The sequence below is a fragment of the Panthera tigris genome, chromosome B3, assembly GCF_018350195.1.
Source record: "Panthera tigris isolate Pti1 chromosome B3, P.tigris_Pti1_mat1.1, whole genome shotgun sequence".
NCBI lineage: Eukaryota > Metazoa > Chordata > Mammalia > Carnivora > Felidae > Panthera > Panthera tigris.
The window spans coordinates 105889039-105914604 of record NC_056665.1 but is presented as its reverse complement, the minus strand read 5'-3'; the positions used below and the strand labels follow the sequence as shown (position 1 = coordinate 105914604).

Sequence of the window (25566 nt, the reverse complement as noted above, 5' to 3'; positions counted from 1 at the left end):
GGCCTCCCAAACATCATATTTTCTTATGTCACGCACTAAACTGCCCCTTTTTAGGGCCCTTTATTTGTTCCAGTTCTTCTCTCTGGCTCTAAATTTTGGAGTTCTCAGCCCTTCTCTATTCATACTCTCCATACATGATTTGATCAGTCTTATGGTGTTATATACCTTCTGTACCCCAATGACTCGCAGATTAAATATCCAGCACAGAGTTCTAAATGCATATTTGACCTCTCCAGCATATTTGACCTCTCCGTTTGAAGGATATCTGTTAGATATCTCAAATATAACACGTCCTAAACGGAACTCTTAATTTCCCACCTCCTTGAAACAGCTCTTCCGTCAGTCTTCCATATCGCCATTTACCTGGTTACTCTAGCCAAAAACCTAGGAATCATGCATCAATCCTGTTTTCCTCACTACCTAACCCTAACCCCACCTCCAGCCAAATCCAAAGGCAGATCCAACTATTTCTCACTACTTCCACCACTTCAACTTTAGTCTGAACCACTCTTTTCTCTTCTTGACCACTGCTGTAGCCTTCTACATAGTCTGTCTTCCTGTATTGTTGTCTTTCTCCACTAAGTAGCCACAGTCATCTTTACAAGATGTAAATCAGTTCATGTCTCTCCTCTGCTTAAATTCTCCCCTGGTTCCCTTCACAATGATATCTGAACTTCTCCTTTGTCCTTGAGACCCTACGTGATCTAGTCTCTGTCTGCCTCTCCAACTTTCTCATAATTGTCTCTTCACCAAATGCCCAAAACTTGTTCTTGCCTCAAGATATTATCACTGACTGTTCCTTCTACACGAAAAGCTCTTTCTTCAGATCTTCACCTATCTGGCTCCTTTTCATCATTCAGGTCTCTCACAGATCATCTCAAGAAGCCTTCCATTACCACCCATCTACAATAATACCCTCACTCTCAGGATTTCTCTGTCCTTCACCCTACTTTGTGTTCTTTAAAGCACTTAACACTATCTGAAATAATAATAATAATTGTTATTATTGTTATTTTGATAACTTGCTTATATTCTACTTCACTAGAGTGTAATTTCCATGAGGGCAGGGACTTCACCTGTGCTGTATCTCTAGTACCTATAATACCTGCAGAAGACAAGTATTTAATAATTACTTCTTAATAAATAAAGGAAGTATTAATTCATCAAACAAGTAAAAAAAATTTTGCTTAGTTTTGTGAATATACCCATAAATATGTTGTATAGGAAGATGGGGACTGGAAGTTTCTGGAGTCATAAATAAATGTGGCTTTACTGGAAAACATGCCCTAATATGAATCTGTTTGGCTTCCTTTGATCATAGGCATTTTTTTATGAATAACAAGGAAAAACTGGAAGATTCATCTAGTGTTGAAAAAGATGAAATTTTGCAGAAGATAAAGCAGGTAGGAAGATGGAAATTACGCCTTTTAGATTATTATTAGTTTTTATTTTTAGTTAATATTTTAAATATATTTGAGAAATGTTAAATTTTCTAAAAGTAGATTTTTCATGATATAATAATGATCATATAATAATATATATTATAATATATATTATGTATTATATATAATATAATATAATATAATATAATAATCATGATCATTTGCAGTAATTGATTTAAAGATTTTTATTCCCTCCCCAAATATTTTAAATATATGAAAGAGCAAATGTTGTCTATGTGAAAGTGAATCATTTGTTTGGTAACTTTTCATGTGGTTATGGTTATAATACATTAGAAATATCCAGATCAATGGGTATTTTTCATATGAATTATTTAGAAAAAAATGGGACCCTCTTGCTGTTGTGTGGTACCTGTAAAGTCTAGCAACCCATACTGTGCTTAGTAAGTAGTGAAATATTTGAGTCAGATTAGCATCCAGGAGAATTCTCTAGACATTTTAAATTTTGGTTAAAAGAAATATCATAAGTACTTAATTACGGGTATAAACCAAAATTTATCCACAAGGTATTCAGTAAAGCATTCCTTATAATAATTGAAAAATTAGGGGGAAGATACAATTAAAGTCCAACAAAAGAGCCTTGATTAAGTAATAGCTCATAATATATTATTGCGTGACAAATAGAATATAAAACAGTACACGGTGGGTCTCTTCCATAAGAATGATTTGAACCGATTACATTCTTTCCATTTGGTTATGAGCTAATGGCATTAGGGACGGCTTCCCTCCAGGTTAGACCTACTCTGATTCTTTAGTTGTGAAGATTCTGAAAGACAGAAACTAGACAAGGTTGGTAGGTTGGCTGGGTGGTCAGTTGGTTGGTTTTTAAAGTTGTCTTTCATTCTCTGGGCAAAGGATTACTTTTTCCTTTCCGTTTATTTCCTGAAGCTGCCAGGCAGGCTTCAGATGATAGCTCCGTAGTTTGCAGGCCCCCAACTGTCTGGAAAATCCAAGACCCCTACACTGGCATGGCTTACTTGCTCAAAGGGCAAATGCAAAGGGGTTTCGCTTTAATCCATAGCCGTCAGCCAAATTCCATGAGTTCAAGTCAGTGACTGCTTCAAAGGGATCAGGGCTCTGACCCATTTACTATTTCCACTGGACTCTCGGTGGCAGCCAATCTTAATTCTCATGAGGTGTAGGAGACAAGTTCAGTGATGAAATTCTATTGTAACTTTATTTTAATTTTTTTTATTATAAGATATTACACACAGAACAGTACACACGCTATAAATGTACAATCCTTATGTACATACATATCTTTTGATGGGTATAATTTATTAGTTGCAATGAAGTACAGTTTATCAATCTTTTCCTTTTTGGTTTTTATGTCCTTTGTCATGAAGATACTATTTCATGATCTTCTAGAAGATTTATTGTTTGCCCTTTCACATTTAGGACTACAAGCCATCTGGAATCTGTGTGTGTGTGTGTGTGTGTGTGTGTGTGTGTGTGTGCGCGCATGCTGTGAGATGGTGGTCAAGGTTCATATTTTTCCATAAGATTATCTAGCACCATTTAATGAAAAGAACATCTTTTCCTGCACTATACTATAATGATAAGTTTGTCATAAATCAACGGCAGATCATAAATACATTGTAAATATGTGTATAGTTCTGTGGACTCTCTATTGTGTTCCTTTGGGCTTGTCTCCCCTCACATTAAAACCAGACTTTCTTAATCAGCAGCTTTTAACATAAGCCTTTATAGTTAGCAGTATAAATCCTTCCACTTTGTTCTTCAAGATTGCTTTCGCTGTTCTTGGCCCTTTGAATTTCTGTCAGTCTGTCAAGTCCTGCCAAAAAAAACCTGTTTGCATTTGGACCGGGGTTGCATTATATCTATAGATCAGTTTGGGGAGAATGTCACATTCTTACAATATCAAGGCTTCCAATCCATGAAAGTGGTGTACCTCATTTACTTTAGGTCTTCTTTGTTCCCTTTGACTTATTCACTTTCACTATCATATGTCCACATTTTCTTTTTATTTCTCCTGCTTTGGGATTTATTGGGCTGCTTAAATCTGTAAATTGCTGTATTTTGCAAGTTCTGCAAAATTCTTAGCCGTTATCTGCTCACATATTTCATTCCCTTTCCTCTTTGTCTGAGACTCCAATTGTATATATATGTATGCACGTGTGTGTATACAATTATTTGTGCTAATAAACACATCCTCTATGTTTTTTTACCCTCTCTTTCGTGTTTTCTATCTTTTGTCTCCTCCTGCTGTATTCTGGGCAGGATGGTCTTATTTCAGCTGTTAATTTTGGTTATTGAATTTTTTAAATTGGTAATTTTCAAATCTGCATTGTCTATTTCAATTCCTTGCCATAATTTTCAAGTATGTCGAACATTTCTTTGATTATAGTAAACACAATATTTGTATAGTTCAGTACCTAATTCCACTCACTATCTGATGTTTTTATAGGTTTGTTTCTGTAGTCTTTTGCTTCTGCCAATTTTTTTTTTCATGCTGTCTTATTTCCTTCTGTTCCTAGTAGAAAACTGTATACCAGACATTGTATTTGGGGGGGGGGGAAGTTTGTAAAAACAATTTGAAGCTTAGGATGATCATATCTTTTCCAGGAACAGACTTTAATTCACTTCCGTCAGATGGCTGGGGTATTACCAGTCCCAAACCACTTTAATGCACCCTTAGGTTCCCTGGTGATCAAAATTAGGCTGGGCCATGGCTTATTAGCTTCCAATTTACCCTTCTCCAGAGCATGAAGCTTTTTGAGACCACAGGTTAAAGTGGTAGAAGATTTATCAAACTCAATACCTGGATGAACTCTGTTGATTTTTGTCCCTCTTGTCAGGTAAGAGAACTAAAATTCCATTTCCAAGTGGTTTCTTTCATATCAATCAATGTCCTTAGGGTAAAAGGAGTTTTCAGTGCTAGATTTACTACTCTGGATTTTTTTTTTTTTTTTTTGAGAGAGAGAGAGAGAGCAGGGGAGAGGAAGAGGAACAAGGAGAGAGAATCCTAAGAAAGCTTTACACCCATCACAGAGCCCAATAATGCAGGACTCGATCCCATGACTGTGGAATCATGACCCGAGCCAAAATCAAGATTCAGATGCTTAACCAACTAAGCCACCCCGGTGCCCTCTACCCTGGATTCTTGATTTCTTGTAGAATTAGTCATTATCTTGTTAGTTCTTCAACACTTCTAAGATATTTTTTCATCCAGCTATTCTAGTAATACTCAGCCAAAAGGTTATTGTGAACTACTCAGCCCATCACTCCTACTAAACATAACTTTCTTACCTCTTTTGAAGCAATTCAATAGAGACATTTTAAACACAAACTTCTTGAATACAAAGTTCCCTAATAAATGTTAGTTTTGTCCTTGAATAGAAATATTTAACAAGAAGCAGACCTAGTATCTCATCAAAGAGGTTTTGAGCAAGAGCTTCTATTGGTGTTACATTTTCTTTTCCCTAGTGTAATTTATCTTCTGGGAAAAGGACTTATGGATCCTGTTGAATGATCTCAGTTTATTAACCTCAATGCTTATTTCAATATGAATGATTTACTCTGTGGTTTTTGCATCAGTGTCTACTACCTTTCTCTACTTTTGTCATAATTTATAGGAGAGGCCCCAAAATATATAACTGCATATTTGATATAGAATTAAATCACTCAACATTTATGGCATAGTTATTGTATGCTAAGTAACATACCCAGTGCTCTAGAGTTGCCACATGACTGACTCCCATCAAAGGAAATGTGTCCTCTAATTGCTTTTTTTTTTTCCTAGATGGCTGAAAAACTACACAAAAATCATTTAGAGAGCAAAGATCTACGGGAGAAATTACATACTCTTACCAGACAATATAAGATTGTCTTAAGTGAGGAGGAGAAAGTTTTTATACAGAAACAGAACACTTATAATGAGTATGTTTCTATCCATGATCTGTACATGAATCAACATGTTATGGTTATGGGGTGCTTTCCTTGGCATCAAAATGGTGACTCTCTAAAGAATGAAATATGGCCCTTTGTAGCAACATGGATGGAACTGGAGAGTGTGATGCTAAGTGAAATAAGCCATACAGAGAAAGACAGATACCATATGTTTTCACTCTTATGTGGATCCTGAGAAACTTAACAGAAACCCATGGAGGAGGGGAAGGAAAAAAAAAAAAAGAGGTTAGAGTGGGAGAGAGCCAAAGCATAAGAGACTCTTAAAAACTGAGAACAAACAGAGGGTTGATGGGGGGTGGGAGGGAGGGGAGGGTAGGTGATGGGCATTGAAGAGGGCATCTTTTGGGATGAGCACTGGGTGTTGTATGGAAACCAATTTGACAATAAATTTCATATATTAAAAAAAACATTGTAAAAAATTTACAGTAAAAAAAATGGTGACTCTCTACTTAAGTTCATCCTAGTTTTAAAATATTTACCTAAAAATAAACACACTCCTCATCTGCCTGTATATGCACTGAGTAATGCTTTCCTCATATGGGTTAGATCAAATCCATAAACACCATGGGCATTATATTTACTTCTACATCAGATTCTTGAAAAAATAATCCTGCTTTTACTCCATGAGACTGTTTAGAGAAACTGTGAGATCTACCTTCATCAGAAACTGGCTCTGCCTTCTCTTCCCTAACTCTGTGAAGGGTTTGGTCATTGACACAATTCCCTAATGCAGAGACTGGGAAATTATTCAAGGAAATTCCTATCTTTTACTACCCGTTGGACTCCATTCAAGTACCAAGGCTTGTCAATTCCACCTCCCGGATATTTCTCAAATATATCCCATTCTTCTCTCCAACTCCATTCTTGTCACCTCTTTCAGCTTCTTTGCACTGGCTTGTCCCTCCAAAGTTCTCCCCACTTTCTGCTTTACCACCCTTAAGTTGTTCGCCTTCCTTCTACCAGAATGATCCTTCTGAAACATCCCTCTGATGCCATTCCTTTTCATCAGTCACTACATTGTCATAAGTAGTCTATAAATCTCTTGTTTCCACTGAACTATGAACAGATCAGGGTATTTACTCAGTGCTACATCCCCAGGACCTTGTACATTGCTTAGCAGATAGTGGGCATTCACCAATATTTTCTTAACAAAGACAGAATAACATCTTGCAAGCATGAATTCTATAAGTAATGATCCATTACTACAGACAAAGTTAGATCACACAGAAGTGTAATTACAGTGTCCAAGCACACTTAGGTGAAACTGAGTTTATGGTCATTGCAGCTTGTGAGCTGCAGAGAGTAGTTACAATGATTGTATCTCATTCAACTGAATAACCTACCAAGAATCTGCTTTCAGTAGTTTTTTTCAGCAAAAAATTTCCCCAGATCAGTACTGAGTTAATCAGTACTCATCTACAGGTAAAGTTTCCTTCAAGGTCACACTGCTAGAAAGAGGTAAAGCCAGTATTTAAAGCTGGTCTAACTGACCCTTTCACCTTTCATAAAATAGCATGGTAGAACTGATAATGTGCTGATGACAAATCATTGTAACACTAAAACATTTACTATTGTTATTGGTTTTTGTCTTCAGCTTGGGCTGCCATGACTAAGCACCATAGACTGGGTGGTTTAAACAACGGAAATTTATTTCTCACAGTTCCAGAGGATGGAGATCCAATATCAGGGTGCCAGCATGGTTGGGTTCTGGTGAGAAGCCCTTTTTCCTGGCTTGCACGAGGCTGCCTTCTTGCTGTGTTTTTACATGGTAGAAATAGGGAGAAAACAAACTTCCTGGTGTCTCTTCTTACAAGGAGCCTCTTCGTCATGACCTCATCTAATCAGGTGACCTCATCACTTCACAAAAGCCTCACCTTCCAATACCATCACACTGGGTGTTAGGGCTTCAACACACAAATTTTAGGGACTGAACACAGTTCAGTCCATAGAAGTTTTGAAGAAGACGAGACGCTTATTTAAAGCACTTTCTGTTACAGGAATGCCCCTATCAATGTCTGGAAAAAACTGAAATTGAACAAAACTGTGTACTTCCTATTATTCTCTCTGCAGATTGGAGACAAAATATAACCACTTTTTACAAAGTGCCTCATGAATCCCACACACTGGATTGAGCACTTTATAGCTCATTTAATCCTTATAGCTGTTGAGATAGGTATTATGATCCCTATTTTATGGATGGAGATACTGAGGCTCATCTCCAGGTGAAGTTTCCTTCAGGGTCACACTCCTAGAAAGAGGCAAAGCCAGTATTTAAAGTTGGTCTAACTGACCCCTTCACCTTTCACAAAAGAACATGGTAGAATTGATAAATATATTAAAAGAGACACCCCCGCTCAGAGGGACAGAGTGCTAGGGACAGAACTGTTCTTGTGGTTTTATGGTGACTACAGCAGTTCATGCTCTCTCCATGGCTTAGGAATTTTCATGAGTTTAGATTTCACCACCACTAGCAAAAAGACTTTGTTTCTATTTTCCTAATTTGTTCAGTAAATAGTTGATGAACCAAACTTGGCAGCCTACATTCTACATTCTTATTTGTGATTGCAATGTCCCCTCATGCTGAGGAGTTAAAAAAGATGATTTCACCTTTCAACATGTGCTAACTCTGGTTTTTTCATGGTAGGAATCAGAAACAAATGGCATTTATTAGTCGGAAAGAAAACTTCCTATCGCAAAGAAAAGTAGACATCAAAAATATGGAGGAAGGACTTGTCACGCTCCAGGAACTTCATCAGTATGTTTGTTGCCCTTGAAACATTTAATCATTCTTTCCTGCATTTGTTTTAATATATGGTAACCATAGATCTATCAGTTTCTGATATCCTATAGAAAAGGAGGTTTATGATTCACTGTCTCTGTTTTACAGTATAGAAGGGTCATTATCATTGAATCTACCATTGAAAGGGTAGACAGGTCCTGAGTTCTGGACAAGCTGCTGGACATGAGAAATGGACCCATCAGGAGTCTAGGAACAAGAATGTGCCTGAACATTATCACAACACTGACCCCCTCTGGTGTTCATTTCTGCCATTCTAAATCACTTTAATTTTTAATTTTAATTTTTCTGATTAAAATAAGTAATGTCTGATGTGATTTTAAAATTCAAATGTAGAAATGTGGCTTAGAAGCATAAAAGTGACCCTAGTCTCTGTCTCCCCACACTGTTAACAGTTTGCTATGCATGCTTTCTATAATAGGAGTGTGTACATACACCCCAAAATAGGATTGTACTTTTCTAGAACTGTAATTTATCCACTTAAAATTGTATCTGGGTAACTTACACAATATTATATTTCAACTATATCTCCATAAAAAGCTGGAAAAATATATCGGGGAAAATGATAAAACAAGTGTGATAAAAGGTAACATTTGGAGAAATTGGTGAAAGGTATATGGGAATTCTTTGTATTAATTTTTACACTTATCTGTTGATTTTAAAACTATTTCAGAAGGAGGCAAAATTCATATATATATGGGACCTCATTCTTCAGTCTTTCTTTAGCTGCTTAATATTCCTTTCACTGAATATGCTATGTTTTATTTAACCAGCACCCTACTGATGCTTTGGCTTTTGTGTTTTCTCTACTATAAGCATTTTTCAAATTAACCTCCTTTAACATATATCCATGTATACAACTATTTCTTTATAATAACGTCCTAAAAGTTGAATTACGAGATTATAGGGGGGGTGCATATTTTTTATTTTTATAATTTGAATATATTTTATGACTTGAGTGTAGGGCAGTGGAGAAACTAACTTACAGAACTAAGACAAGTGGAGATGAAATTTGACTCCTGTCAACAGAAATCTAGAACACAGCAGGATGTGCAGGTTGCTTGTCCTTACACTGTTGAACAACATATTTAAACATCTGTTTCTCATGTTGGTTTCAGAAAGGAAACTATGAGCCCTTCCCTGTGAAAGAGTGGGAAAATAGAATCGGGTTGAGTTAGGGGTTTTGTTTTCCACACGAATAACGCAGATTCTATAATCAAGTATTGTGCCATCGTGGTTCCCATCACCAGGAAGCTCAGAGCCAAATTTGTGACCCAATACTGGTTTTCATTTAGTACTTTTAATGTTGTTGTTATTTCACTCTAGTTCAACTACTTTGTAGATTAAACTAAATACATAAATAAATAATATAAATGAGATCGGGGCACATTGTGAAGAATCTTAGAGTTCCAGGGAAGGGTGAAGTGGAAAAGAAAAAGAAAAAAAGGAAAAAAATAGTTACAAACAGAGAGGGAGGGAGGCAAACCCACAAGAGACTCTTAAATACAGAGAACAAACTAAGGGCGGATGGGGAGGTGGAGAGGGAGGGGAAAATGGGTGATGGGCATTGAGGAGGGCACTTGTTGGGATGAGCACTGGATGTTGTATGTAAGTAAGCCAATTTGACGATAAATCAAATGCGTAAAAAAAAAAAAAAGAAAACCCACACTGTGATTTTAGATGGAGGAAAAAAAAAAACACGAATACATTTGTGTTGCTAGTTTAACAGCATTATGTGTTCTGTTTTAGCTATGAATATTTCTATTTTTCTTTTAATTTTTTTAACGTTTTTATTTTTGAGAGACAGAGACAGAACACAAGTCGGGGAGGGGCAGAGAGAGAGGGAGACACAGAATCTGAAGCAGGCTCCAGGCTCCGAGCTATCAGCACAGAGCCTGACACAGGGTTCGAACTCACAAACCGTGAGATCATGAGCTGAGCCGAAGTCGGACACTTAACCAACTGAGTCACCCAGACACCCCTGAATATTTCTATTTTTCAAAAGATACAAAGTCATATTTCACTTTCATTTCTGCATATGAAGCACTTCATAGAGAAAGAGGGAATAAAAATAATAAAGGCTTCTAATACCTATGCTAGACTCTTCATATTTCCACCCATCCTAGATTCACAAGAAACCCTTCCGTCCTTAATTACTACTTACCCCTAGTACAAAACTCTTTATTGGCTTTCTGAATTATACATTGCATCAAACCAGGACTCAATCAGGAATTCAAAGTTCCTCACCAATTTATTGACCTTCACCCCTCCTGTGTCACTGTGTTGCTTCCCTTCGTGTCCTCTGTCTGTGGCAAGTGTATGTTGGTCAGAACTCTTGACTTGTTGTACCTTTTCCACGTCTTTGCGAATGATGACGTCCTTCCCATGGTGAAATTGCACCTTCATTCTGGCAATCTGTGTTCTTCCCTCTGTCAAACATTAACCTCCGATGTCCCTTCCTCAGCTGCCTCCCCAGAATCTATTCTTCCTTTCCCTTAGGTCTACCACAATTCTCCAAAATCAGTTTGCACTTGAACGAAACCATAATTGTCCTTCTACGAGTCTACACTACCTTTCGTTGTTACACGAGGTTTGGTTTATCTCCCAACTAGATGGTAGTCTTACTGTACATAAGAATTATACATAAAGTCTTTTGTGTAGTCTACTAGCTTCCACAAATGCAAAACCCAGTGTATGTCTTCCTGTTTTTAGAGCAACAAAGGAGGTATATCGGAGACAAATAAAAATCCTGAATGACAACCGGGAAAGAGAAAGTCAGAGACGGTAAAAAAAAAAAATTTTTTTTTTTCTTTTCATTTGTGTTATGAGTAAGTCTATGTTATCTTAATGCGCAGTGCCTCAAAGTAGGGAGGAAATCAGAGTGCTTGCTGCTTGCTAGAGTCCGAGGAAATTATTCTCCTAAATTGTGTGAGTTCTCTCAGTTCGTTAGTTTGATTTGGGGGCTTGAGCAGAACCAGAGTTTTCCATTTCAATCGAGTGAGCTCCCTGAGGAAGGAAATTGTCAAGATTGGTGTAGTGCCTCTTGCACACCAGGCTTCTCTGTATGGACCAGTAGGGGAGGTTATGTGCAGTGACAGAGAAGGGTGGCTAAACATACGGGCTCTGAAGACAGGCCACTTTGGTTGCTCTGTCGCTGACTAGCTCTGTGACTGAGGCTACGTTACTTAATAATCTCTCTTTGCTCCCATCCCTAGTAAGTGGCCAATGATAGTAGCACCTGCCCTGTGAAGTCACCGTGAATGGCCAGTGAGACGATCTATATATTCAGAGGACCTCCTGGCACCTAGGAAGTATTTGCAAAAACTTAGGTGTATTATATTGTTGTTGTCCTGGTTATTAATCTCATTTGTAAGACTCCACATGCACCTCTTTCCCGTTCTCCAGTGCAGCTTTTTAATATTGTGGTGGAGAGAAAAATTTGAGAACCTAGAAGGTTGAAATGAGGTAGTTTTAACTGCTATTTCTGCCTGGGTCACTTCTGCCCGCCCTTGAACCTTCCCCATTGCCATCCTTCACCCAAAGGAGGTGAGCGGCCAAGTGTGGTTTGTCCGCGGTCCTAGTGGACATACCAACACAGGCTGTTGCAGCGAAGCAAGCTTGTGAAGCCGACGGCACTGAAGCAGTTATCGCTTTGTCTAATTTTTTCAGCTAATGTGCGTGGTCCGCATTGCCAGTAGCTCAAACGGTCTTATGTGATCACAGTAGGATTTGTGTTGCTTGGAATTCCTTCATCTTTTCAGTGAACTGTTAGGCCAGTTTCATGAGAATTCTTTCTGCTCTCATTTCCAGCGTCATAACTCAGTGGAAAATTGCTTGTTCACGAAAAAAACATGCATGTTTGAAAAAGAAGCTGGAGTCTGAAGTACAAGAAATTTTAGAGGAAGTACAGACTGCTGAATCTAGATGCATCAAACTATTGCAAGAGGTAAAGGAACTCAAGGAAGTTGAATATTATTGCTCCATATTAGTATGGACCCAGTATTATTATTGCATATCAGTAATTCTCCTTCAGTATTTAATTAAACCTTATCTTATGAAGAGATATTTTCCTTTCTGGTGACTTATGCTTAGAGTGAATTATTTAACTTTCTTGAGAAATTCCTATTTGCTGTGTGTGAACTGTAGGAATTTAGCAAACAAAGTCGCACTTGTCTCTAGAATATGCTTTTGAAATCTGTAACCAGAAACTCGTTTGACGTTCACTTTTTGGGAAGCTCTCTGTTAAAAAAGAAACCAAACATCATTACTCAGCGCTGGTATTGACCCTCCGCCCTTCCTCCATCCCCCATCAGTCCCATCATCCATTTCCTCATGTAGGTTATAGATATTGTTTGGTGAATAAATTAACCTCTGGAGGGAAAAATAAATAAATAAATTCCCTCTCAAGTAGTTGCTGTGAAAATATATAACCTGAAATCAGAGCCAAGTATCATGCAAAGAGATATTAATTCTTGGCTGTTTTGAAAATGTAAGGCTGACTGCTACAGGGCAAATGACAGATCTTCAATTTGTTTGCTTTCTGATTAGACCAATTTTAGACAAAAAGAGATCACTGAGTTTTTGGCAGAGACTGAAAAACTTACATTAGAATTAAAACAAGTGGAGGAAGAATTTATTGTCAAAGAAAAAAAGTTAGTTCAAGAGTTGAGCAAGTATGAGGTAAGTTTTATTTTGCATCTAAAAACAATTTGAAATTGCCATGTGGGGGGAGGGGTATATTTCATGCTACTCTTTTTTTTACAATTTTTGTTAATGTTTTTATTTTTGAGAGACAGAGCACGAGTGGGGGAGGGCAGAGAAAGAGGGAGACACAGAATCCGAAGCAGGCTCCAGGCTCTGAGTTGTCAGCACGGAGCCCGATGCAGGGATCAAACTCATAAGCCGTGAGATCGTGACCTGAGCTGAAGTTGGACGCTTAACCCACTGAGCCACCCAGGTGCCCCTATTTCATGCCACTCTAAGTGGTTAAATGTAAAACCTCCAGTGTGAGCAAGCCTAGTTTCATTATGACTTTTTTTCCTGAAAAAAGAGCAACATAAAATATTTTTTCAGTTAAAAAAAGAAAATTAGACACTCCAAGTTATGCAGAAGTGCCGGCAAAGTCCCCGGGGACAAGGGGAGCGGTGCAGGAAGGCAGGCAGAGCTGGCGCGAGAGTAGCTGGGGAAAGCAGCCAAGGGCAAGGGAGGCCAGTGAGGCCAAGCTTGGAAATCCTCATCAGGGAGGGCATCCTGCTGAGTTGGGAGCTGCCAGGAGCCACCTGGGACGGAATGGAGCAAGGATGCTGGGGGAGGTGGAGCGAAAAGGCACTGAAAGTACCCAAGGGGCCTGGAGGTGGCAGGTCTCTGGAAACACAACAGAAAACACACCTTTTCAAGGTGCTGGTGTTACCTGGAAAGGTAAGGGGGTGCTTCCTGGAGACCTACATTGGTATCGGAATGAGGAGAAAAGGGATGGTGGTAGAAGCCTTCCTGAACTTGATTCGTTTTGAAGAGGAACAGAGGCCCCGGCTGTATCAAAGAGGGGCTTTATTTGTTTTTTTTTGTTTTTTTTTTTTTTTACTATTTATTTTTTTATTTATTTGTTTTTAATATGAAATTTATTGTCAAATTGGTTTCCATAAAACACCCAGGGCTCATTCTAACAGGTGCCCTCCTCAATGCCCAGCACCCACTTTTCCCTCCCTCCCACCCCCCATCAACCCTCCGTTTATTGTTTTTAAGAGTCTTTTATGGTTTACCTCCCTCCCTCTCTAACTTTTTTTTTCCCCTTCCCCTCCCCCATGGTCTTCTGTTAAGTTTCTCAGGATCCGCATAAGAGTGAAAACATACGGTATCTGTCTTTCTCTGTATGACTTACTTCACTTAGCATAACACTCTCCAGTTCCATCCACGTCGCTACAAAAGGCCACATTTCATTCTTTCTCATTGCCAAGTAGTATTCCATTGTGTATATAAACCACAACTTCTTTATCCGTTCATCAATTGATGGGCATTTGGGCTCTTTCCATAATTTTTGAAGACAATAGTCCCTTGCTGTAGCAGGGAAGCAGAGAGTCCTTACATGTCAAAGTTCAGATCTTGCCCTGGGCCAACCCCATGCTTCCCCACACAACCCTCACCACATCCTACAGAAAGCCATCCACAGATTATTGGTCCAAGAAAAACCAGTTCTTTCTAATATGAATAACAAAAAAGGAGCAGCTATGTCCTCCACACAAAAATACCATGAGAAAAACAAGGGGACACCTGGGTGGCTCAGTGGATTGAGTGATTGACTCTTGATTTCAGCTCAGGTCATGATCACCTGGTGGTGGGATCGAGCCCTGAGTCAGGCTCTGTGCTGTTAGCGTGAAGTCTGCCTGGGTTTCTCTCTCTCTCTCCCCCCACCCCCACCAAGCCTCTCCCCCACTCCCTCTATCTCTCTAAAAAAAATAAAGTGAAAAAATGTATTCATTGAAATAATAATAATAATACTTTTTAAAAAATCTATTAAAAAATAAGTGAAAGGGGGAACAGAACTGTCCAACAACTGAAGAACACTCAGGAAGATGGTGTTGGAACAGATGAAAACTGCGATCAAGCATCCCTCTGTAAATTAAAAAATATATAGTTTCGTACAGGTGCCAAGGAAGATCAGCAATATAGAAATCTAGGAACTCAGGGAAGAGGTGTCAGAAGGGGATGGACCAGAAATAGGAAGAAGTGAAATGGAAATTGGCACAGCTCAGGGAACAAACAAGGGAAAGAAAACATTCCCAAATTCAGACAAAATGAGAAGAAACAGAAGGGAGAAGAGTCAGGGTGGGAAACCTTTCTCTGCTGGATGCCATCTGTCTGGGTGCCTAGTATTCTTCTAGATGCTGAAAAACAAAAAAGAAACAGACAAAAAACCCCTCTGCCCTTATGGTGCTTACATCCTAGTGGAGGGAGATTAAAAATAAACAACATAAACAAGTGGAACCTTGAGTATATTCAAAAGTGAGAAATGCTATGGAGAAAAATAGAGCAGGGACTGGGGATAGGGCAAGCATACGTGATGTGGTCTGTGTGCCCTGTTAAAGAGCATTGTTGGACAAGGAAGGATAGAATCCTGAAGGGCAGAAGGTTGCTGCAAACAGGAAGGGAGGAGGCAGGGCTGTCCTATCTGAGGAACAGCAAGGAGGCAGTGTGGCTGGAATGGACAGGAGGGAGAGGGATCCATTTTCTGGAAGGAAATGCTGAGACAGAACGAGGAGTGTAAAGTTTATTAGGGAGTATACCTATGAAAGGACTGGGCAGGGGAAGCCATCAGGCTATTATGTAACCCGCAAACTATCTCTGGGGAGCTCCTGAGCAAGGACTGTCCATTAGCAGATCCCTGCCTTGGGCAGAAATGGCTACACCCTTGTACCACCTCCTTGCTCAGTCAGTTGGTTGGGGGCCCCCGTGAAGAGCATGATCTTCAGTAGATAACTGAGAAGTCTCTAAAGGAGCCGGCCGCTGGAGGCTGGCAGCTGACCATACTCCTTGCCACAAGGCAGTGAGTGAGTCCTGAATCATGAGGAATGATTCAAGAGGGGCCTCCCCAGGTCTGCCTCCTTATAGGCCATTGTGAGTACTTTGTCTTTCCTCTGCCTGAGCTGGGAAGGTAAGTTTCCTGATAAGAGGGTTCTGAGTGAAGGGCTGAATAGTCTGATTTTCATGTAAATAGGATCATTCTAGCTGCTATGTTGAGTAGAATTTAGGAGAGCAATGGTGGGTGCAGGAGGACCAATTAGGAAGCTAGAGCAGTATTGCGAGTGGTTCAAGTAACTTGATCCAGAGTGGTAGCTGAGGGGGTGGTTGGAAGTAGGTAGTCAGCATTTCAGGTATTTCTTGAGAGAGAGCTGACAGAGTTTACTCTCATACATGGTGGTAGACCAATGGAGGCAATCCCCTTAAAATCAGGAATAGGATAAGGATGCTATGTAATATTGCACTTGAGCTTACACAGTGCAATTAGGCAAGGTAAGTTGACGGTCTTCCAGTGTCCACCCCACTTGCCAGGCTGTGCGCCCCCTGCAGGGCTGTGTCCACCTGTCTAATTCACAGAAAGGCACAGAGAGCAGCCTGTGTGCCCTTCCTATAAAGCAACAACCCTTCTTCCCCTTGATAGTCCTCATCAATAACCTGGAGCAAATTAGAATCCCATTTCTGCAATTGGTTCAGTAGCATGAAGAGCCCAAAATGGAGAAGAAGCATTCTCCGATTTTGGTTTACGGAACCATTATTATACCCCTGGTACAATCGTTCTTCTCACCAGTGTTGTACAATGTCTAAATGAACAGAGCCCAAACTCACAGGGAGGGAAAACAAAATCATAAGATTTAATAGTAAGATGTCCACTACCACTTGGGCCCCTGACCCATATATTTTGTCTAAGGAAAACAGTCCTGGATGTTAGTCACTGGTTCAGAATATAAATTTCCAAATCTCCAGAGGCATTTTCTCCCAGGCAGTACTGTGACTAAGTCCTTTGTAGACTTGGCTCCAATACCTGGGGGCCTCGGCTACAATTCTGCTGGAGCTTGCCACAGGCTTCTACATCATTCTGACCTAGTGCTGACACCTTGACCATGAATTGGATCTGCTGGGTCCTACAGCCCTATATCTGGCAGAGTTCAGTCAGAGAAGCAGAGCCACCAGAAATGAGGTTTCTTAAAGGATTTGACCTTCTGGAATCGTGGTGGCTGGTTACACAGTCTAGAGAGTCTGTCTGCTTTCCATCTGGAGCTGGCGCCTGAAGGCTGTAGGACAGGCAGTTGGGAAGGAAAGATGGACAGGAAGTTATAGGATGAGCTGGAACTCATCCTGATGAACAGGGGTGGGACCTGCATCAGTCTCTCTCTTTTCCAAGGCTCCAATTCCAAGGGGTTGCAGCAAAAGCCTGAGCCCATTATCACTGAGCTAAGTGTGCATGTGGCTCCAGAATCAGGGAAGCCTGAAGGAGCTGAAGAAGCAGTGGGCCTGCCTGAGCCGGTAGACAAACACCAACTTGTCTGAGATGCCGCGGCATCTGGTACCCAAACCCTCCCTCAAAGCATGAAACAACAGCATGGTTCCTTGTCAGGGAAATTCTGGCAGCTTAAGTCAATGTAGGCAATGGGAACAAATTAATTCATTCACGTACTTCCTTATACCCTCAAGCTATTCTCTTAGAGAACATGGTATAGATAATACAGAGTTGAGTTTCTTTTTTTTTTTATTTTTTTAATGTTTATTTATTATTGAGAGACAGAGAGACACAGAGCATGAGCAGGGGATGGGTAGAGAGAGGGGGAGAACAGAATCTGAAGTAGGCTCCAGGCTCTGAGCTGTCAGCACAGAGCCTGACGCAGGGCTCGAACTCACAAACTGCGAGATCATGACCTGAGCGAGATCATGACGGTTGCCTAACCAACTGAGCCACCCAGGCACCCCTACACAGTTGAATTTCTTAACATGCAGTGTGGAGAAAATTACTCCTGATGCCTCATTGTAATGTGTTTAAATTATGGTGTTTTTACATGTGTTTTGATCTTTCTATATTTATCCCTAAGGATTCTCATTGCAATTTGGGAGGGAACATACCAGGCTGGTGTATCGCTCTATTAACTAGGGTGCAGACAGGCTGCTTTATCAGAGATGCCAAAATACGGTGAACACAGGCAGGATATGTGTAGAGGGTTACCAACCCTCTCTTCTTTATTGGGAAATTGACCTTGGCTTAACCTTCTGGGTCATTCCCCTAGACCCTGGCAAAGGTAGACAACTAAAGTTGTATCGTCAGGCAACATTGTTTGTAAACAGTGACCCATGACTGGTGTGCCACATCTCGCCCAGGAGAATAACTGGTGGGGAAACTAGAGCATTGGGCTTCCCTGGGTTTGGTGCCTCTTTTAAGTAGGCACGTCTCTTTCAGGGACCTGGAGGGTATACCCAAGAGAAGTTGGTTCCTATTGGGACATGAGGCTTCAAAACCAAGGTGCCTATCACACCCACTCATGTGGGTATCTTCCTCTTACATCTGAGTTACCACTTTGCTGGGATCGAAGGACAGTAGCCTCTGGTCAGCTGTGGTGTGGGGTCCCTCCCACTGAAGACACATGCCTGGCATTGCCTTGCTGGCGCCCGGGTTTTCCTTCAGATTATGTATGTGTGCAACCTGGATTAAAGATAAAAAGCAAAAAAGTTGTTAAGAATAAGTTGGGTCAAGTGTGGCCTATTCGAATCTTAAGAGTCTAACTATCTAGTTGAGAAGACGCCCTGACGTGGTCATTACAGAAGAGAGAGGTTTATTTCTCTCCCTTTACAGGCCAAAGGGAAGGGGCCCAAGGTTGGAGGGGCAGCTCTGCCATCCTCAGCATGAGGCTAACCTCTGTGGATCCAAGTGGCAGTTTCCATTCTCATTCTTTTCCAGCCAGGGGACGGAGGGAAGGACCAAGGGGGCACGTACTGCTTCCTGTTGCAGGTGGAGGACCCAGAAGCGGCCCACACCGCTTCTGCTCACAAAGCCATTAGTCGCACCCACTTGCAAGGAAAGCTGAGAAATCAGTCTGGCTGGCAGCCATATGCTGAGCTAGAACTGAGGAGTCCTGATATCGAGGGACAGGAGAATGGCTAGTAAATATCAGCTGGCTGCCACTGCTTTATCACCATTTTAAACCCATCCTGACTTTCTAAGAGAGGTCCAGCTAACTAAAACCTGGATAATTAAGCAGGCATCTTCATGTTTTGTTTTGGGTGCTTTTTGCCCATTTATTGTAACAATATATCCACTTGTTTCTACCCCCTCCCAATTTCTTATTTAATCCACTTTTCTTAGGACTTATGTATATTTTGTTTTGCTGCTTTTTTTTTTTTTTTTTTTTTTTTTGAGAGAGAGAGAGAGAGAGGAAGAAAGAGAATCCCAAGCAAGTTCCGCACTGTCAGCGCAAAGCCCAGTGTGGGGCTTGAACTCACAAACTGTGAGATCACAACCTGAGCCAAAATGAAGAGTCAGACACTTAACCGTCTGAGCCACCCAGGTGTCCCATTGCTGCCTGTTTTTTGTTTGTTTGTTTGTTTTTCCGTAAAATATGCTCAAGAGAGATTTTTCTCAAGTAGGTGTTTGGGGTACGTACATGGTAGCATTAATGGAATCATAGCAGTAGAGCTAGAAAAATGAAGGGTTCCTTGAAGAGACCATTGAATGTAATCTCCTTCATAGATTTCCAGAGACTCTCTGAATCAGCCAACAAATATGTTTCGAATATCTAGGATATGCCGGATACCTTTCTATGCACCTCACGATGAGAGGACGCTAAGTAAGACAGGGCTCTTCCTCTCAAAGAACTTACATTATACTCTGGAGTGTAAATTGTGTCCGTTCTCTAAAATCATGCCTCACAATTAGCTTTATTTTCTTTAAAGCTAAGATTCGCTAGGGAAACGCAAAGTAACAGAGTAAAGGAAGATGAACTAGTCGAGCATCTTCCGCAACTTCAAGTGGCAGAAGAAGAATATATGAGCAAAGCTGGAAAACTGGAAGAGCTCATTCATTTTATTACAGGTAGGTATGAAGTCTCAGTAATTAACGTTAAGACAGGTAAGGATTTCACTGATATCCCCTACCTCAAGGTGGGTCATCATTCGTGAGCCAGTGATGAAACTCTGCAAACTTTTCCTATCACCTTTAACTCTTTCTTCTCTAGTTTTTGCCCCATCTACCAATTTCTTCTTTACACCGCAGCCCTGATGTTGCCCTTGTCAAATGTTCCCTTTTCTCTTTTAAAGACTTTAAAATTAAGAATTAGTGACAACTATATAATGTGGTTTCTGTCTCTCCTTGGTAAAAGGAGAAATAGCGCCTTTATCTGCTGCCAAGTGGAATTCTTTTTTTCTGTTTCTTAACATGAATTTGAATATTCTATCTTGTTCCAGCTATGACTCTAACCATTTACCAAGTAGGTACTCCTCAGATTTGTTTTCCTCCTAACTCACCCCTAAGGCGAAGATATATAAGAAGTAGTCTTAGAAATGGAGGCTTTATAAAGTATGTATATTTTACATTTTGTTACAGGGCACAATCATGTATATTAAATATAAAAATACTCATTTTCTCCAGAAAAATAGAATGGAGTCATCTAACTCTGCACCCAAAATTTCATAAATCCAGAATCATCTCTAGAGGTGTGAGTTTTGTCTTGCATTTGGGAAGCAGAGTATCATTAACCAACAAGTCCCACAAGGTTGTTAAGCAGAAAAGCTTCCAGAATTTCTGTTTTCTAGATGGAAAAAGTACCCTGAAAATCAGAAGACCAGGATCAAAAGTTACAGAAAGGACTAGAACGGGAGCCCCCAAAAAATGTGCACTGTGATGGGAATAAACAGCTGGCAAAGATGAATATGGGGAGTGACATCAAAATAGTCTGTGTCAAAAAGATATAGTCATATAGAAATCCAATATGTTGAAATGTAAAACAAATATTTAAAAGTGAATAGTGGTGGGGGGCCCTGGATGGCTCAGTTGGTTAAATGTCTGACTCTTGATATTAGCTCAGGTCATGATCTCACGGTCATGAGATCAAGCCCCATGTGGGGCTTGGTGCTGAGTATGGAGCCCACTTGAGATTCTCTGTCTCCCTCTCCCTCTCTCCTGCTTGCGTGCGTGCACACACATGCACACCCTCTCTCAAAAGTAAAAGTGAATAGTGGTCATTGCCAAGGAAAGTGGTTTTTTAAGAATATAAGATTATAAGAATAACTACCTTGAATAATTGGTCTGGTTGCCATTCCTCAGTTGATTTTCCTATTCTTGTCAGATTCTCATTTAGTCAACTCAGGTAGATTTTCTTGGTCTTTTGCTGCTTTAAGAAGGGTCATGAAACCTATGTACTCCACCCCCAATTTTCTGTTCTCCCAACCTTCTTCCCATCCCTTCTTGCACTAAGGTGGAGGATGTAAGAAACATGAGGAGTTTGAAAATAAGCAATATATTTCCATATATTGCAAGTGCTGATTCTCTTGAGGCAAAGAAAGAAAATACTAAAGAAAGGAGAGAAAAGCGGGAAAGGCCAGAGAAAGGGAACATAAGAGCAATGCGCTCCAGAGTAGGAAAATATGCTTCACCTGCCAGCAGTGAGACTTACAGAGGATAGAAGTGGCTCAGAACACACAAAGAGCAATGTTATGACTTACGACTTTCAGTTAAATGTTATGGGTAAAGCATGCATCTATCTGTGCTCCCTAGTGAAATTTCATAAAAATGTGTGTAAAATATTTTTTTAGGGAAAAAAATTATGACTCTCAAGTACAGAGACTGGCAGAGAAGATATCTGCAGAAAATAAACATCAACAAATCTTTAGAAGGTAGAATTGGCTAGAAGAATTAACAGGAAGGGAAATGTGGCTAGCAAGTGCCTGCATAAAAAGCACACCATGAAAGCAAGGACCTGGCAAGTCTTGGGCATTGGAGGACCCTGCTACTGGGAAGCTGAAATGAGTCACAGGGTTGAAGATTGGTTGAAAATCTTGATAACAAGCGGTTAGACTTCCAGGTCAGATGCCATCTTCTGTGCAGCTGAGCGACTGACTACGCCTCCCAGTGCTGGCAGAGAAGTCAGACCAGGGGGTTCTATACTGCAGGATATCAGATATGACAGAGGGCAGAAGACAGATGCTATACAGAGACCCCCTTCCACTGCTGAACTTGATGAAGGCTGCCAGCCCATTGTGTGTGTGACTGTTCTGTAATCCCTTCCCCACTCTTGAAAAGGAGATGGTTGGATTCTTCTCTAAGGAAACTAAACAGTTCCAGAGAAAAGCCCCACATAATCTAACATTTGAGGATCCTCCAACAAAATGGCTGGTCCCTTCCTGATCACTGTACAGTGAAACCCACCCAGGAACTGAGCCTTTTAGTGCCTCATGCTTAAATAGGATTAGATAGTCAAAGATCACCAGACACTTCAGGAAAAACTCCAATGTGAAAGGCAGAAACTAAAGCAGACAGAAAAACAGAAGTTGGTGGAAACAGATGACACAATGAATATAAGAATGCTTTTAAAGATACATCATCTTAGAGAATGTCTATTCTCTATATATCATGCATAATGTATATATAGTTTATATATTAAAGAAAATATACATTCTATATGTTTTAGAGAATATGTCTTAAAGTTACATTCATAGAGAAAAAATATATTGCATGTATGAAAAAGAACAGAGAAACAGGAAAGAGCTCCTAGAAATGAAAAATATAACCAATATTTTATTTTATTAAAAAAAATTTTTTTAATGTTTATTTATTTTTGAGAGAGAGAGAGAGCACAATCAGGGGAGGGGCAGAGAGAGAGGGAGACACAGAATCTGAAACAGGCTTCAGGCTCTGAACTGTCAGCACAGAGTCTGACTGTTGGGGCTCGATCTCGGGAGCAGTGAGATCATGACCTGAGCCGAGGTCGGACGCTTAACCGACTGAGCCATCCAGGCACCCCTGACAACGAAAATCTTAAAATTTAATAGGATTATAAGAAAAGGAAATCCCTCAAAAAAATAGAACAAAATAAGGAGTTGAGGAACAGGATAAAAGAGTAAGAAAATTAGAAGACCATTCTGAGATGTTGAATATTTAATTAATATAAGGCCAGAAAAGAAAATGGAAAGGATAAAGTTATCCAAGAAATAATACAAAAATATTTCTCAGAATTGGAAAATATGAGTTTCCTATTTGAAAAGGCCCATCAAATCCCCAGTGCAATTTCTAAAGGAAAAGACAGTAAGTCACATCATTGTGGGATTTCAGGCTAAAAAAGAATATTCCAAAGGCTTCTAAAGAGAAAAAGCAGATCTCACACAAAAGATTAGCAATCAGAATGGTTTTAGGCTTCTTAACTGTACTATTATACTATTATACTAAAAAAAGACATTGCCTTCAAAATTCTGAGAGAAAATAATATCTAACATTAGATACCCATCCAAACTATTAGTCAAATATAAATATAGAATAGAGACATGTTTAGATATATAAGATATCAAAATATCTCATTTACTCTGTCTCAGGAAGCTAGTACAGAATTTGCTCGGAATAAATTAAAAAGAAAAGGACATGAAATTCAGGAAACAGGAGGTCCAACATAAGGGGAATGCAAAGGAAAGTCCCAAGTGCTCAGAAAAGAGAAGGCGGCGGTGGGCAAGGGGGGTTGGGGGAGACAAGAGATACGAAACTGGTAGATCACCTAAGATGTTTGACCACATGGGAAGTAATATTTGGAAAGATTTTATAATTCTATTATAGATTTAGATATGAATTAATGTGTACATGGAAAACTAAGGAAATAAAAAATGAGGTATTTTTAGCTCCAGGAAAAACAAAAAATTATACAGGAGGGGAGGAATAATCATACTACACCATTTGTCTCATCTGTGAATGTTTACATTGTCATAATGATCTAAATAGTTAAAATTAGGGACACCCGGCTGGCTCAGTTGGTAGAGCATGTGACTCTTGATCGAAGGTTCTTGATCAAGCCGCATGTTGGGTATAAAGATTACTTAAAAACAAAATCTTTTTTTAAAATATAGTTAAAATTCACTTTAAAAAACATGACTTTATGGGGAGATTAGAAGTGCACATGGGGGGTGTAGGGGTGAGAGTGGGCTACTTTCTATATTAGGAAGAAGATAGAAAGTGTCTTAAAGTGACAAATCAAGAAATAGTCATATAAGCATTTTTTAAGAAAATAGAAGAAGAAAAAGTTGAGTTTAACAGTTGTTGATTCTGAGGAGTCAGATACTGCACTGCATTGGAAACATCTAACTTCTATTTTTTGTTTTAAGCCTTATAATAGTATTTAACTTTTTTTTAAGTGTATTTATTTATTTTGAGAGAGAGAACCAGCAGAGAAGGGGCGGGGCAGGGGGAGCAGCACAGAGGGTGCAAAGTGGTTTCTATGCTGACGGCAGAGAGCCTGATGAGGGGCTCGAACCCACCAACTGTGAGAACATGACCTGAATCAAAGTCAAACACTTAACCGACTGAACCGGCCAGGTGCCCCATAGTATTTGACTTTTAAAACTAGACACATACCTTATTTTGATTAATTTTTTAAACTAAACATTGTGGGCAGTTATTTTTTCTTTTTCTTTTATATAGCACAAAAGCAGGAGCAGAATTTACTGAACGATTACATTTCTCAAATGGCAAGAGACTTTTCAAGATTTTTCAGCAACTCGGTAAAGAGTCAGTGTATTCATTCTTCTTGCTTTTATTGGAATACTGATATATACAAACCGTAATACGGTGTGTGTGTGCGTGTGTATACAGAGGAGACTCTAGATGCAACTAACATGTAATCATGAGCATATCCTTGGGGGGGAGGGCCTCAGTTTTCTTATTTATGAGGTAGAGATGGGATGATGCTTCCTAAGGTTCTTTTTAGATCTCTTATTCTGTTAAATTCCTATGAATATTAGGATAAATGCACAAAGGTTGCAGAGATGGGGTGGGAGTAGATGAAATGAGAGCATGTAAAGAGAAGTTTACTACCTTTATAAAATTTATAATCAGTAATTAATGATAAACATGTGTATGTAGAATTGGTTAATTAAAACTAGAAACATTCTATTTTTGAGAAGCATTGATATCAGAAGTAACTTTTAACATGTGGGTATAGAGAAATATGAAGGGGAAAAGAACTAGTAAGTATATATGCAATTCTATTTCCTTGGTAAGATGCTGCGAGTGATGGTTATACAATGACTAAAGATTATGTGACTTGTAACAGTATAATAACTAAGAATCAAACAGAGAATTCAGTAGAATATTATGAAAAATCCATTAAGTTATATTCCTTTCTCTTCAAAAAAAATTAAATCCTCACTGAAAAAGCCTCAATAAATTTCACTTCCCTCTTCCCCATTTTTGGCATACAGTTGTTCAAATATCAGATTTATAAAGTTGTCTCAACAACTTATTTGTCTTAATTGTCTAACTTAAGTCTATGGACTTGCTTCCCAGAGCTTTGGAGTTTTATTTATTTTTTATTCAAATATAATTAACATACAGTGTTATATTAGTTTCAGATGTACAATTTAATCATTCAACAATGCTATATATTACTCAATTCTCATCCCAATAAGTATACTCTTAATCCCCTTCATTTACTTCACCCATCCCTGCACCCACCCGCCCTCTGATAACTACCAGTTTGTTCTCCGTATTTAAGAGTCTGGGGGAGGGGGAGGTGTCTCTTTTTTTTTCTGTTTTTGTTTTTGTTTTCTTAAATGTCATTTAAGAGTGAATCATATGGTATTTGTCTTTCTCTGACTTATTTCACTTAGCATTATACAATCCAGGTCCATCCATGTTGTCACAAATGG

General features: G+C 39.5%; 1 protein-coding gene across 1 annotated transcript in view; it reads left to right on the top strand.

Annotated features, from left to right (window-relative positions):
- Window positions 1-25566, top strand: part of CCDC175 (coiled-coil domain containing 175) — a 74972-nt gene that overhangs the window by 23435 nt on the left and 25971 nt on the right. The window contains exons 8-15 of the mRNA XM_042989810.1: window positions 1322-1403; window positions 5224-5360; window positions 8035-8145; window positions 10900-10971; window positions 11998-12133; window positions 12736-12867; window positions 19618-19756; window positions 24341-24420. Coding sequence (XP_042845744.1) covers window positions 1322-1403; window positions 5224-5360; window positions 8035-8145; window positions 10900-10971; window positions 11998-12133; window positions 12736-12867; window positions 19618-19756; window positions 24341-24420 — 889 coding nt within the window. The remainder of the gene's footprint in view (window positions 1-1321; window positions 1404-5223; window positions 5361-8034; window positions 8146-10899; window positions 10972-11997; window positions 12134-12735; window positions 12868-19617; window positions 19757-24340; window positions 24421-25566) is intronic.